The 14573-nt window shown below is 29.2% G+C and overlaps 4 protein-coding genes across 7 annotated transcripts; 2 read left to right on the top strand and 2 right to left on the bottom strand.

Moving 5' to 3' along the window:
- Positions 1 to 40: 40 nt before the first annotated feature.
- LOC126915141 (vacuolar protein sorting-associated protein 8 homolog) lies at positions 41 to 5853 on the bottom strand. The gene is made up of 15 exons (XM_050719580.1): positions 5713 to 5853; positions 5122 to 5400; positions 4739 to 5032; positions 4437 to 4655; positions 4183 to 4362; positions 3855 to 4100; positions 3614 to 3754; positions 3098 to 3553; positions 2247 to 2992; positions 1644 to 2031; positions 1405 to 1572; positions 1189 to 1336; positions 881 to 1121; positions 588 to 801; positions 41 to 482 (listed from the first exon to the last, which is right to left on the bottom strand). The coding sequence occupies exons 1-15, from the start codon at positions 5791 to 5793 to the stop codon at positions 381 to 383; spliced, it is 3903 nt and encodes a 1300-aa protein (XP_050575537.1). The 5' UTR covers positions 5794 to 5853; the 3' UTR covers positions 41 to 380.
- A 1059-nt stretch (positions 5854 to 6912) lies between these two features.
- On the top strand, positions 6913 to 10882 carry LOC126915401 (uncharacterized). 2 transcript variants are annotated; one of them, XM_050720034.1, is made up of 3 exons: positions 6913 to 7550; positions 8815 to 9003; positions 9128 to 10882. In XM_050720034.1, the coding sequence occupies exons 1-3, from the start codon at positions 7287 to 7289 to the stop codon at positions 9362 to 9364; spliced, it is 690 nt and encodes a 229-aa protein (XP_050575991.1). In that variant the 5' UTR covers positions 6913 to 7286; the 3' UTR covers positions 9365 to 10882. The 2 variants fall into 2 exon arrangements, with proteins under 2 accessions (XP_050575991.1, XP_050576002.1); XM_050720045.1 differs by having other exon boundaries at positions 6915 to 7550; positions 9182 to 10882.
- Positions 10883 to 11151: 269 nt separating this feature from the next.
- On the top strand, positions 11152 to 12708 carry LOC126915294 (endonuclease III-like protein 1). Its single transcript, XM_050719866.1, has 2 exons — positions 11152 to 12049; positions 12229 to 12708. Exons 1-2 carry the CDS (start codon positions 11183 to 11185, stop codon positions 12634 to 12636), a joined length of 1275 nt encoding a protein of 424 aa, XP_050575823.1. The 5' UTR covers positions 11152 to 11182; the 3' UTR covers positions 12637 to 12708.
- On the bottom strand, positions 12637 to 14491 carry LOC126915385 (nucleolar protein 12). Of its 3 annotated transcripts, none has more exons than XM_050720020.1 (4): positions 14138 to 14491; positions 13429 to 13563; positions 13250 to 13355; positions 12637 to 13193 (listed from the first exon to the last, which is right to left on the bottom strand). In XM_050720020.1, exons 2-4 carry the CDS (start codon positions 13536 to 13538, stop codon positions 12705 to 12707), a joined length of 705 nt encoding a protein of 234 aa, XP_050575977.1. In that variant the 5' UTR covers positions 13539 to 13563; positions 14138 to 14491; the 3' UTR covers positions 12637 to 12704. The 3 variants fall into 3 exon arrangements, with proteins under 3 accessions (XP_050575977.1, XP_050575963.1, XP_050575971.1); XM_050720006.1 differs by lacking the exon at positions 14138 to 14491 and adding an exon at positions 13828 to 14118 and having other exon boundaries at positions 13429 to 13609; XM_050720014.1 differs by lacking the exon at positions 14138 to 14491 and adding an exon at positions 13828 to 14118.
- Positions 14492 to 14573: the final 82 nt, after the last annotated feature.

The raw sequence follows: 14573 nt of genomic DNA, 5'->3' as shown, positions 1-14573 counted from the left end.
ATGGAATTTACATCGATAAAAGTATACAAGTCCTTATCAATACTATACACAATATAGCTATATTAATTTACAATATACAAACATACAATATTTGAATCCTGCTAAGCAGAAAATATCTTAAATACCACAGTTCCAGAAATAGTGAAAAATATGGATGGCGTATTTTTATATATGTAAAAGGAAGCCTTGATAAAAACAATTATAATTTAATTTTGCATATAAAATATGATAACAGAACAATCTAATTGTTCATGGAATGAAAAATAAGAGATCCAATGAAATATATAATACATGTATAACACGCAGCAGTCATTTCTACTAACAGACTGTTACACACCAGGGGTAAGTGTGATATTAAATTGTGATATTCAAAGACTAGATTAAAAAATACCCTCAAGATCCGGTAAGGAAGTAGGTGGTGCAAGTCTTAGAGAAAGATCTTTATTACGCATAAATTCTGGTGGTAGAATTTGTTTATGTTCCTACAAAACAACAAATTTAAATTTTACTATAAAAATATCAACGATATCTTAATAATATATATGTATGATATATTTATTTAGAAACGAAATCAATATATTACTTACATGGAATGATTTAGTAGTATGTGTGATATTAGTAACAATAGGTGCCCATCCCTTAGACTTTAAACATTTATAACAAGATTTAGGTTCTCCTAAACATTCCGAATGAAAACCATGCCCACAACTGAAAACTATTATATATTCCGTACATTGTGATAACAAATGTCTACATATTGAGCAGATTACTGATACGCTTGCACAAGCTCTTCCTGCATCCCTAAAAAATATAAAAATGTTAGTATTAAATAACTATTACGTTAGTATTAAAAAAATTACTTATATGGACCTATACATACCTAAGCGACTTTTTCAGTGCCTTGTGAAGCTCCAAACTGACCAAACGTGCAGTAGTTTCAACTAAAGTTTGTTCATATCGGGAATGTGTAAGTACTCCAGATAATAATTTTCTTATGTCACCTATTGTTCCACTTGTCGCCAATGGATGTTTCAATATTTGCTCTAATACGGTCGATAATGCTGTTGTTCCACTAAGAAATTCTAGTGCAATTCTTAATAACTTTCCGCTTAATTTTTCAACTGTAATTTCGTTAGATAATTAGAAAGTATTATTTACGATTTGCCATTATGTCAAAATGTACCATACCTTCTTTGTTAGTACTATTTGAATGTGTTTGAAGTATAGTTTCCACAAGTGGCATCCAATCTAAATTTCCTGCAGATCGTCTGCATATTCCTGCTAATTGTATTGCACTGTGAATTGATGCATTTTCTGATACTTTGTTCTGACAATACTAAAAGTAAATATTGTTAAAGTAGAAAGTAATAATTAATATTATTACATTATTTTCATACAATATACCAATTCTAAATTATTTTGAAATTCTTTCAAAAGAATATCAAACGCATCCTGATAATTTCCCAATTTTTCTAACATTACTGCTTCAGCATCTTTGTGATTCGCTTTCTGAACTATTTGCAATGCTTCGTTTAATCTACAACCATGAAATCCTTGAATATGTTCAACAACCTAAATTTAAAAAAATAATTAAAGTTAATAATATATTTCAATATCTATCTATAGTACAAAATTTTACTAACATGATCTGGTTGTAATTTACACATTAATTCCAAATATTTTTCTAACATTTCAGTCGTAAGCTCTAACATAATATCTTCTTCTTTGTATTGTACTATTTGATATAAAGCTTCTAGTAAAGTATATTGTAAGATTGGAGTATTTTCTAGTATTTGTAAAATTTCAGAAACGTTGTTTTGCAAATGTGTTGCTATCAACATAGCAAATTGATTTGCATTAATTCCCACTAGAGCTGTGGCATTTGCCATTATGACTAATTGCAACGAATTTGGAGAAAGATGTTTTAACCAGAGCCAAATATCATGATGTCTAGATGGATGCAATATCATACATTTACAAACTGCAATCCAATTTTCTCTGGCGCTATACAGCAACTCCGCAACACGCATACTGTAACATTATATACTGCGATACAAGTTACTATGTATGATGCTATTAATATTAATAATGCTATATAATTTCTCAGAATGTAATATTGACAGGCACACTATAATATTTTTTTTATTATGAACATATTCTATCTAGCTAATAAAAATGTGGTACACAATCAAAATTAAATAATGGTATACATGTGTAAAGTTTTATATTTATATACATATACTTACAAATTGGCTCTTTCTGCTAAATTAAGTAAAGTATTATCCGATATATTACGCAATTTTTTTGAACGCAATAATCCCAGTATTGCGCTTTCTTTATCAGTCTTAAGCTCGTTTGATGATCCCATACTTGAGTCAGTACATAATATTTCTATCATTTTATTTAACATACTAGGTTCTAAATTAACAGTATTTTCTGCAACTTCATTAGCTATAAATATAAGAACTAAATTTCTTTGTTCGTCAGTAATATAGTCAGGATTCCTTGGACTTAATGGTGTGCTAGGCATAACGATATTTAATAATATATCTATAAGTCTTTGCCGTTGTCTGAGACCCATCTCAGACGTAAATTCCGGCTCTTGGAAGGCAATTGCTATCACGTCGAGGAATCCTTTTGCGTCAAACTGTAGCAAAGTTCTTAGATACGGATATTGTCTTTCTGTATCATTAGCCAAACTCGAATGCTGTGAAAGCAATGCTCTTAATACATCTGTTTTTGCTCTTTGGGACATACCCTCGGGAAGTTCATCTCTGGGAAAACCACGACCGGCAAGACAGCAACTAGCATAGACCAAAAGTGCATTGCCAAGTTGTATACTATCTCGAGTTAACGAATCCTTTGAATTCGTTAACATATTTTGTAATATTGGTACTAATTGATGAATTGAAGCAGTAAAGTCACCTAATGCCGTCGTTTGAAGATGTATTAAAGCTTCCCAGAGACCTCGTTGCCGACAAAGTGTTGTTACCTATAATATTTTTAGATACAAGTAAGTATTTTTAGATTGAATTTTCATAGATTACTTTTTTTAATCAAATAAAAACATTAAAAAAATATAAATATGTTTACTTACTTGATGGATATCTAAACAATCAACATCTAATAACACTATAATTGCTTGAAGCGAATCTACTTTTTCTTCTTGATCGTAAAGGGTAACTAGCTGTTGAGCTATTAATGGTGGTAGTCGCGGTCGTAAACTCCCATCCAATAAAGGATTTTCGAGGGCATGTAAATAACTCGCTTTTAATCCTTCGGACTCCGAAACTAAGTCCCATAATTTCCCAAATAATAAATCTGTATTTTCTAGTTGTATACAATAATCTACACAAGTTGTGACTATTTCAAATTCTGCATTTTCGTCTGCAAGACAGTGATTCAATTCTTCCATATATTGAATCAAAACTTGACATACTTTATCGCGAGCTATTTGTTTACGACGTTGTTTCGAACCACGTAGACCAACAACTGCTTTCCCTTTATCTTGATAAAAAGAAAGTCCTAAAGCTAATGCTTCTGGATATCTTCTCTGAAATGACAAAATATATAATAAAATAAAAAATTATATAATTCCGATATATGTACGAACCTGCATCGTTAAATGTCGCAATCGTTCAGTCCATGTCCGTATACAGACTACATGTAAACTTTTGGTACCCAATAGTAAAAGTTGAGTACCAAATGTTACAACAGTATTATAACATGCTCTTTCACCAGCCAATGCCATTGCCTGTAGTTTTATAAAACAAAACAATGTGATTATCAACCTAAATTTGATAGATTATTGATCTAAATTTGATAATTAAATAGTATGACGATTTGATTAATACCTTTGAAACATTTCCACCAGTGGACAGACCTTTGAAATGGCTAGATGCATATGAAATACCAACGCGACTCATATCTAAAGTTTCCAAGTTATCCTGTGCTCTTACATCTAATAAATGTAATCTTTCTTGAGTATCCAATACTGCTAATGACCTCGGATTTAACCATCGTAAGTTACTTATTGTATATGGAAGAGTCATTCTTCTTAAGGGAGATAATTTTACTCTTGAACCAGCTTCAGTACATACCTAATAAAAAAATTTTATCAATATATATTTGTTAGCAATATAGTTGTTTAATAAATAGAATTATGTTATATAAACTGTATACTTGATAAAAATGAACCACATCATCTCTTGCAAGAGCCAGAACAGGATCAATTACACGAGAAGCATCTGCTGCTTGTATGACAACAAGCTGCCAAGATAGTTGTGGTGGTGCTATAGGTGCACCAGATAAAGGATGAGTTAACACAACACGCATTCGTGGTCTTATGCAAACTACTATTACCTATAAAATTCAAATAATATAAGATTATATGTATACTACAAATATCAAAATCTTTTTTAGCAATAGATAAAAACCTTTGATAATGTTGCCATTGCCACTAAGGTATAATTTTTCAGAGCATGTGACGGCAGATGATTCAATAACAATGGTTCTAATGTACACACTTCACCTCTAGATCCACTAAATAAACACCTGCTATCACAGCCTCTTACACCCATAACCCTTGTAAAATTTAATTCAAAAACGGATCCACCACTATCACTACATAATGCTACCTTTGGTGAATCTGTAAACTATACAGAATTATATTGTTTTTATTAATGAAAATTTCACACAGTTATATGTCAAATATTGGAATGGTATGAGATAATCTCACTTTAACATGTAACACAGCTGTATCAAGAGGATGTACATCAGTAAGTGTCCTTAATACTTTTCCATTAGAACTATCTATCATTAATATATGTCCTCTAGCAAATCCAGCTAATATCCTGCTTCCATCATGATTGAAACATAATGCAGATACAGATCCTTGATGCCTTGCTTCCTGATCACACCATCTTAATGTCTGTGAAGAATCAAAACCTAATACCAGACCATGACTAGTTCCAACTACTAACATATTCCCTCCAGCAGCAACCGCACTTGCTAACCCAGCATTAACCTTCTCCTATACAGAAAAAGAAAAGCAATTAAAGACAATATATTACAAACTTAACGTAATTATAGATTTTTTGTAAAGAAAATATTTTCCCTCACACTAGCTGATATAATTTGTGATGATATTCCTTTTAATATAACATGTCTCAAAATAGCACCAGAGGACGTTGGTTGTGAAGCTTTGTTTGATTTATTTAAAGAGTTTAAGGATAAATGGCTCCCAACACTTGTTGTTTCACTACTCCCTAGCTTTTCACCTGATGTTAAACCAAAGTCATCATCTGTTCCAGATAACGATGCACAATCAGGTTCGGTCAATATACTTTCTAAGGAGGGTAATTCTTCCACAGCTGGTATAGCATATTCTGTGTTATCCAACTAAAATTATAAAATATATATAACTCCAATAGATTTGGCAATAAAATATGATAATTTAGTTAATAATATAATTAAATTTAGTAGAGTAAAGTAAGAACATAAGTAAAAGTAAAATAATAAGAAGGAAGTATATAATAGATTTCAATATCAACAAAGTAAAATGAACTAAAATAATTGCAATTTCTACATGTTATACTAGGTTTACAAACATACTAAAACAGTAATAGAGTAAGAGAGTTATGAGAACATAACCTGAAAATTAGAAATTTTATAATGTACTTAAACATTTCTATAGCGAATATAATTAATTACCTCTTCGATATCTAAATTAATAACCTCTGTTGCGAGGTATTCTTGAGACCCAGCATCCGACCCCAACCCATTTTCAGCCATTTTTTATCCCACCTGTCATTCCACAGCTGATACACGTAAATATAGCGGCCACTCATTAAGCTATAAGACATACAATGATAGAATCTACTGTATATATGTACATATGCATATGCAATTTACAGTATTTTTTATATTCATACATTTGATACTTTTTTTTTACATATATATACATATATATACATTAATCATTGATTTAATTAATTATCTTTATAGAAAATTTTATAATTTAGTTTTAAATTTATACATGAAGAAACATTAAAAGTCTTTTGATTTACATAGTATTTAAATTTAAACATTTTAATGTTTAATCTTTAATCTTTTGAGAAAACATAAAAGAAGTAAACACATATTTAATTCGTAGGGCTTAATTTGATCAGTTTATGAAGCAGAATAATACTTCATATGTATTTTTGTTTATTTATTTACAAGAAAGTACGTAAATTTTTACGAATCTATGGATCATAAAATATTGGAACCGGTTTCTTTCTTAAGAAAACATAAAATAGGAAACGAATCAAATATATACGTTTATTCATAAATTGTTTATTTTTATGTGTTCAGGAGTATAGTTTTTGGGTGTATCAACTTATCTTATTTGTATGATATAATAGTAAAGTGATAAAACCGCTATCACTATCACAGGTGTCATATTAAACTAAAGATAAGAATGTAGATTCACATGTTACATCTGGATTTAGTTATAAAACCGTATAATTATTAGTTTACATTTTCTTAAACGCTTAATTTTCTTTAAGCACCGCTTAATATTTTTTTATTTAACTACAATAACAATTATGGACATTTCGTTAATTATCATTTATATTTTACTATATTGTGTTCTAATAAAAATCTCGTTTAATAAAAATCTATTATGCAGCTCAGAAATTATTTCGTTTTTACGATAATTTTATCTCACTAATTCATCAGTAGAACAATTTTGAAGTTCGTATAATGTCTTTTATAGAGTTAATAATTACTTTATTATTATTCTCAAAATTAATCCGTAATTATCAAATAATTACAGACATTTAATTAACACCGATTGTGGTGTCACCATGCGGCTATAGTATAATCTCTAACATTGATATCATTGGTATAACTCTAATCCGTGATATCTATGACATACGCAGTAGGTTTTTGATACGTGACGTCTGGGCATCTGTATGTCATACCTGATCATAGTTGTACATTGTATCTGCATTGCGAATATATATATATATACACACATACATATGCGTGTGTATATACCAAGAAAAGGGTGAAAAATTACCATTGCAGTGCACGAAATAAAAGCTCAGAAGTAATTAGAAGCATTGATCGAAAGTTGACACGTTAACAACGGAATAATATCACTTTGTGCGTTGTATTGGGTAATGCCATTTTTTTACCCATCTCCTATCAATAGATTTAACTAAAAGTTTTACACGTGATTATAAAGTGCCCATCCGTGGGCCGAGAAAATTGTAAAAATTGCGTATATTTCGCGAGAAGATATGCCAGATAGTGGTGCTGTTTATCAACCTACAACAGTAGGTTACACATATGATAGCGGAGGTGACGGTGCTGTAGGTGGTGGCAGTTTAAGAAGTGGTTTCTGGAGAGTTATATCAAGACATAAACTCAGCTCTAGGAAATGGTTCGAATGGGTATTACTCTCGGTTGCTTTATCGTTTTTCATTGCTGGTTTAACGATGATGCTGGTTAGTTTTGTATCTGATGACACATCACAAGAAAATAAAATAGAGATCATAAGAAAGGTACTTATAACCTTCTTACATTATGATGCTTTATATTTGAGTATTTTAATCTTTGAAAGATGATAGCAACATGACATATATTTAAATGAAATCACGATCTGTCTTTGTATTCAAAATATGTAAATGCATGATATATACATAGTACATAGCCTTACTTTAATTAACAGGTGTCTTGTTAGTTTGGTATTTAAAAGCTGACAGTAATTTTTATTTTATTCCAAAAAATTTCTATTGGTTTACATTCTAGGAAAATAATTTTTTTGCATTGATTTCCATTATTAAAGAGTATTTTATAATAATAGTAATAATACTTAGATATTCATTATAAAATTGACCTTTAATACTTCATATCTTCTCATTATTTTCATTCTTCTTTATTATACATATATATTATAGATATATATTATACATACATATGTATATATTTGATATAGTAATATACAGGGTAAACCACAATTTCAAGTACCGGCCAAGCTCCAATTTCACTAAAGATAGAGAAAAATTATAAAGAGTACTCACTTTTGTTTTAGAATGCAACTCAATGGGAAAGTGCAATTGCACTTCTTTCTCAAATTGAAGTCTATAATTTTTTATTAACCAGTTAATATTCTTTTCATTAATATTTATTTTTTTAATACTCTACCAGAAAGTGTCAAGGCACTTGGGTCAAAATATGCTTAGTATAAAGATATCTCAAATTTAATCTTGTGAAACTTTGATTATGAGAAACAAGGAAACATACAGGGCAGAATACTTGCGTTTATGTTTTCCTCATCATTCTTAAACTAAATTTGATGAAATTAAAAATAAAATATCTTCTAAACTAAGGATATTTTCAAATATCTTAATACCTTTATAGAGAATTAAATGATGTATTGAATGATTATAAAAAATTATAGAATTCCATTTAGAAAAAAAGAATGTAATTGCAGTTTCCCTGTGTGATGTTGCATATTGAAAGGAAACAAATACCTGTGAACATATATTTTATACATTCATTATTTCTTTCCACAATTTTTTTCTATCTTCAACAAAATCGGAGCTACAGCCAGCCCCAGTTGAATGGTCAAATCTGTATAAGGCTAAATAAAAAGGACACAAAATACTATCATTATTGCTTATGCATTTTCATGCAAAATATATTTATAAAAATTTATAGAATCGACTTTTTCATGCTTCTAAAGTAAATTATTTTATCAATTATTTATATGTGTTTTTGTTGCCTAATGTATGAAACTAAATTAAAAAATAATTATACATAAAGGTAAACGAGAATCCAACTACATCTGCAACAAGCGTTGAAGAACATATTGAAGATGCTGCAAAAAGTTCCATAGCATTAGGTGCTAGCATGATGTTAGTAGGGCTTCTATTGGGTTTTGGTTGGGCCTGGCTGCGTTTCTTCCGTCGTGGTAAATCTCCAAGAGGTGGAATGGTTGGAAGTAGTGGTCAGGTAGGCACAATTTGTTTGGTAGATTTATATTTTATGTTTGGTTTTATTTACCGGAAGCCATCCATGTGTGTTTTGGCTCGTACGTTCGTTTCTTTATCTTATATACGCGTTGCTATGAGGAAAGATGTTGGGCGGTTTGAATCCATCGACTGACTTGCTGGTGGGTTCCACTTCGCAGTACGGGCCGGTACTAACGGAGCTGCCGAGTCAACTGAAGCTGAAGCAGACAAGTTCACATGATACTCCAGCAATACCACTCTCCGATCAGGAAGAAGAAACGCGTACCTTAATGCAGGATTCTACAATTCCTTCGGTTGTCTCCACTGGTCCTAATACCATTGCTAATCAGATTCCCGGTTGAGTACAAAGGTTAAATGCGTCGATGTGTAGTAAGAACACACGATGCGAACATTCTTTTAATTTTATGTGAACCAACCTGAATCACAATTTTTGTCATTTTTTGTGAATTATGTGATTTATTTACAAATAGGAGAATTATTCTTTTTTTATCTTTTTTAGTAGTAATTTTAATTGATGACGATTCATATAAATTTATTTGAACACTTTTGCCTAACTTTAAAATGGTAAAAAATTTTATTTCCGTAAATTATCAGCACAAGTCATAGCGTAACATATTTTACCATATTTTTCTTAAATTTTACCTTTTAGTTTGTATCTATGCATTCCTCCACTCCGTCCATTATCATTGGTAATATGTTAGATAAGCATTGAATCCAGATATTACATATAGTAAATTTTAGAAGAATTTATTTACAATGCAATATAAACTATTTAAAAAAATATATTATTTTGATTATTATTTAAATACATAGCATGTTTAATAGTAATACTAATATTGGTTGTCTTGATATAATAGTAATTTATATTAGCACATTATTGGTCTGAATTGACCAGTTATGAATGCATGTATAAACAAACGATATTTTGTATTATTCTGCCCAGTTTAATATGATGGCAGCATTAAGTGTGACTGACAATATTTGTAACAAACTATTTGCTCATCTTATATGTATGTATATGGGGAAAAATGAGCTCTAACACAAGGTGGTATTAGGAAAATAAAGGTATGTGTACATATTAGGATAAAGTACATAAAGTATAATACAAAGTAATCCCATCTTTTCAAAATAAATTGGTATGGATGTGATATGGAGCAGTGAAGGGAAATACACTGCACAATTTTTGTTATATTACTTTATCGTTTTTATACTTATGTTATTTATAGTTAATACTTCTAATTACATACAATTTAATTATATATATATATATATATATATCACATATGAATACTTTTTACAATATAAATATTTTAACACTCTGGTGAAATTTTGGACTCTGTTTTACTGACTTTTCGTATATCTATCGAGACTGGGTAATATTATGTATATATAAGATAATCTGTCGTTAAGCTATTCTGACTATCAGCTACAAATTTTAAATGATTATTGAAATTTCTAAATATAATCTTTATTTATATATATAATTTTACTTAAATTTGAAATTGCATTTACAAAACAAAAGAACAATTTCCATTGTATAAAACAATATCATTAAATTCTTGTCTATCACGCATTTTTTTATATATAAGTTTCATTTTTTCCTTTTTTTTTTTAATTGATCTATTTTATTCGTTATAATGTAATATAATTCGTTAAAATAACACTTTACAAATATGAATATTTAAAAAAAATTAAATGAGTATCCGCCTGGATTCAATGCTACCATAGAATGAATATGCATTAACAATAATATTATTTCAATGATTTATGTGAAATCCATACTATATTAGTTAATGATTTATTCATTCATTTATGTAAGTATTTTTATTAAATAAGAAAAATAAATAATTAAAAAATTATATATAGTCTTATTAAATATTTATTATTCCACTTTTTCTTCGCGTGCATGAATTTTTGAAAATATAACAATAGACTTCAAATTACAATGTATTATATTTATTTTATTATATAAATACAATATATTTGATTTAATATAATCATTTAATATATATATTTAATTAGTAGCTATTAGTAGCATCTGGTAGTATGTATTTATATACGCATTTGATGATTATAAATAGATCATCAATTTTTATATTGCTACGCATGCACACTAACTTAAATTATTAATTCAAATCACGGAAGAAGCGCGGAAGGTTATGTTATCTTCGAATTATATTGCTGTTTGCCGACATGACATTCTTTTGTTTATCTCAAGTAGACTTCTGACATATACTTCATCGTGTTGTAACCTTTATAAAATGAGTAAAAAGTTAAAGCTTGATGTCCTTACAAAGCCAAGGTCCTTACGATCTGAAAATAAAGGTGACACTAAAAATATATCTACAACATCAGGGTATTTTGATGATAAAGATGCTTCACCAAAAAAAATTGTGAAGAAGAAGCATACACCAGTTAAGATAAAACATGAAGAAATGAAAGATGCAGCTAACTCGAAAAATAGTGAAATTAAAATTGAAGATTTACAAAATAAAACCGTGAAAAAGGATCGTGCACCGGTAAAAATAAAACATGAAGAAATGAAAGATGTAACCGACTCGAAAAATACTGAAATTAAAGTTCAAGATTTACAAAATAAAACCGTGAAAAAAAAGCGTACACCAGTAAAGATAGAATATGAAGAAATGAAAAATGCAACTGAGTCAAAACCCAATGAAGTTAAAGTTGAAGATTTACAAGATGGAACTGTGAAGAATGAGACCGTAGAAGATAAATGGATGCCATTAAATTGGGAAACTATTTTAGAAAATGTTAAGGAAATGCGAAAACATAAAACAGCACCTGTAGATGAGATGGGTTGTCACAAATGTATAGATCCAAATGCTACTGCCAAAGTTGCTAGATATCAATCGTTAATAGCATTGATGCTCAGTAGTCAAACTAAAGATCAAGTTACTCATGCTGCCATGCAAAGATTGATTAGTTATGGTTGTAGTCCAGAATTAATATCAGGTACTCCTGATGATACTCTTGGAAAACTTATATATCCAGTTGGATTTTGGAAGGTATAATTTATATCTTAGTAATTACTTGAACTTAATATTGTGGTTTGTTAATATTTAATTATTATGTAAGTAAGATATATTAAAATAGTATAGAACCATGAAAAAGGTTTTATTAGATCTTAAAGAAGTAAAGAATTACTTAAATAGTTTGTCAGACCAAAAAAAATTTTACTTTTCAGAGAAAAGTACAGTATATTAAGAAAACTTCAAAAATTTTAATTGAAAAATACAATGGTGATATTCCTAGGACTCTGGAAGAGTTATGTCAATTACCAGGTGTAGGACCAAAAATGGCACATATATGTATGCAAATAGCATGGGGTGAAGTTTCTGGTATTGGAGTGGACACACATGTACATCGTATTTGTAATAGATTAGGATGGGTAAAGAAACCAACTAAAATACCAGAAGATACTCGAATTGCAGTGGAAGAATGGCTTCCCAAAGATCTCTGGAGCGAGGTAAACTATTTACTTGTTGGATTTGGACAAGAAATTTGTTTACCACGATTTCCTAAATGTGATGAATGCCTAAATAAAGATATATGTCCATCTAGCACAAAAAGCAGTATGAAAAAAAAGACATAGTATTGTAAAAATGTTTATTATAAATTATATTTATTTACAATATTTAAAAAAGAACTTTGTGAGATGATTTAATGATTTAACTTTTTTTTTAATTTCCCACTACGTTTCTTAGCTTTTTCAACTCTTTTACGTTTTCTCATACTCTCTTTCTTATTCTTTTGACGTTCCATTTTCTGTTTTTGTTGGAATGCTTTACTCTTCTTCACTTGTTTCAATGCAGCTTTTTTTACTGCTTTCTTTAAATCTTTTCTATTGTCAATTTGCTTCTCTTTTATATTTTCTTTCAAACTTTTAGTTTGTTTCTTTTCATTTAAAGGCATCCCTACAATTTCTTCGTCATTTTCAGAATCTTTATCACTCTCTTCTTTCTCATTACTTTCCACTTCATCAGTGCCTTTATTTTCACCAATTAGTGCATTCTTCTCTGCTAGATCTGCAACATTTAATTCCAAAATACTGACAGTATGTCCTTCTGTTTCATATTCTTCTTGAGATAATAGTTGTTGAATTTCAGGAACATCACGGCTTGATAATAGCTTTTTATAACGTTCTCGTGCCTGTAAAAGCAATACTTTATTATTGCATCAAAATGAAATTCATATGGGTACTTTACCTCATGTTTGATTCTTTTCCGTTCTTCTTTTAATTGTTGTTGCAACTCGTCTTTAGCTTTCTGTTGCCTTTGTAATTTCCTTTTACGAAACCCCTTCAGAAATTCTCTGCATTTGAAAGTATAAAATGTACATATGACTTATAATCTATATAATCCACAATTGATATTAATATAAGTACCGTCTCTTGTTCTCATCAAATACAAGAGTAATCTTCTTGCGTTTCTTTGGCTGATTCCGCGTTCTATTCACATTGAGTAGTTTCGGTTGTATTTTTATATGTGGCGCCATGTGCACGTGTGAATATATGTTAGTTCTAGGTTATATCGGTAAGAATTATATTTTACAATTCTTTAGATTGTCTACATGATAAAAAATAATATAAAATAATAATTGAACTAATATAAAAACAAGATTATTTAAAATTTTGTTATTCGATATTCTATTAATTTAAGAAAATCATCAGATGAGCATTCGTAGATGTAAACAGAATTTTACAAAATACATTTTATAATTTATATAGGAGTTACTACAAAATTAAAGATTAAATATGTATAAAATAGAAGTTTTTAAAGCTTACTATATACGTCAATACTGTTCACTTAATACATAGAAATTTTATCAGAAATATTGTTAACATTTTGAAGACATGTATTCCAAGTATAAGGTGTACTACATATACTACTTAAGAAATCACTTCTAAAATAGTTATAATTCATGGAAGATTGTGTGTACTTTATTTCATAAATATTTTCTTAATAAAGATTAAAAAGGATCGTTTATTTTTAAGCAAAGAAAAATGTATTGCACAAAATGAAAGTTATTATCTTTTATTTGAAGTTTTTTTACACTTATTAATGGTTTTTAACATAATTATTCTATAAGATTACCGTTTCTTTTTATTTATTTAACACATTACTAAAATGCAATCTAATAGTCTCGGTAGTCTGTTACAATACATATCAGTGTCTCTTTATAAAGCCACTTATGGTAGCAGCGATGGTTAGCTAACAAAGTAAACTCTCTGGTCAGTAAACGCGACGTTACTGGTATTTAGGTTATATTTTAATTATATTAACACACTTTGTATTATTGAAATAACGTTTATAGATAGTACATCCTAAAGCATCTAATTATCTTAAAATATTCAAAATATCATCATTTAACGTGTTTTAGTTGTATCTTCCACAATTGTGTTAATTACATACAAATAATACTCGAGCAAACATAGCATGGAAGTGACTTTATGAAACCATCCTATAAAATATCTAATTGCGCATGCGTAAGAAGTCCTTTACATGAAAAGAATCCCCCAATCTAGTAGGA

The sequence above is a fragment of the Bombus affinis genome, chromosome 1 (assembly GCF_024516045.1).
Source record: "Bombus affinis isolate iyBomAffi1 chromosome 1, iyBomAffi1.2, whole genome shotgun sequence".
Classification (NCBI taxonomy): Eukaryota; Metazoa; Arthropoda; class Insecta; order Hymenoptera; family Apidae; genus Bombus; species Bombus affinis.
The sequence above is the reverse complement of the archived record's forward strand: the minus strand, read 5'-3'. Positions and strand labels throughout refer to the sequence as shown.

What these genes read in the sequence shown, in the direction of transcription:
- LOC126915294 (XM_050719866.1), top strand. Translation starts at nt 11,183, where the DNA reads ATGTTATCTTCGAATTATATTGCTGTTTGCCGACATGACATTCTTTTG. An exon ending in ATCCAGTTGGATTTTGGAAG is followed by an intron (nt 12,050 to 12,228) that starts GTATAATTTATA and finishes TTTACTTTTCAG; the next exon opens with AGAAAAGTACAGTATATTAA.
- LOC126915141 (XM_050719580.1), bottom strand. Translation starts at nt 5,793, where the DNA reads ATGGCTGAAAATGGGTTGGGGTCGGATGCTGGGTCTCAAGAATACCTC. An exon ending in TTAATTTAGATATCGAAGAG is followed by an intron (nt 5,401 to 5,712) that starts GTAATTAATTAT and finishes TTATAATTTTAG; the next exon opens with TTGGATAACACAGAATATGC. An exon ending in CAATGGCAACATTATCAAAG is followed by an intron (nt 4,363 to 4,436) that starts GTTTTTATCTAT and finishes TGAATTTTATAG; the next exon opens with GTAATAGTAGTTTGCATAAG.
- LOC126915401 (XM_050720034.1), top strand. Translation starts at nt 7,287, where the DNA reads ATGCCAGATAGTGGTGCTGTTTATCAACCTACAACAGTAGGTTACACA. An exon ending in AAATAGAGATCATAAGAAAG is followed by an intron (nt 7,551 to 8,814) that starts GTACTTATAACC and finishes TTATACATAAAG; the next exon opens with GTAAACGAGAATCCAACTAC. An exon ending in TGGTTGGAAGTAGTGGTCAG is followed by an intron (nt 9,004 to 9,127) that starts GTAGGCACAATT and finishes CTATGAGGAAAG; the next exon opens with ATGTTGGGCGGTTTGAATCC.
- LOC126915385 (XM_050720020.1), bottom strand. Translation starts at nt 13,538, where the DNA reads ATGGCGCCACATATAAAAATACAACCGAAACTACTCAATGTGAATAGA. An exon ending in TTTGATGAGAACAAGAGACG is followed by an intron (nt 13,356 to 13,428) that starts GTACTTATATTA and finishes TTTCAAATGCAG; the next exon opens with AGAATTTCTGAAGGGGTTTC. An exon ending in GGAAAAGAATCAAACATGAG is followed by an intron (nt 13,194 to 13,249) that starts GTAAAGTACCCA and finishes TTGCTTTTACAG; the next exon opens with GCACGAGAACGTTATAAAAA.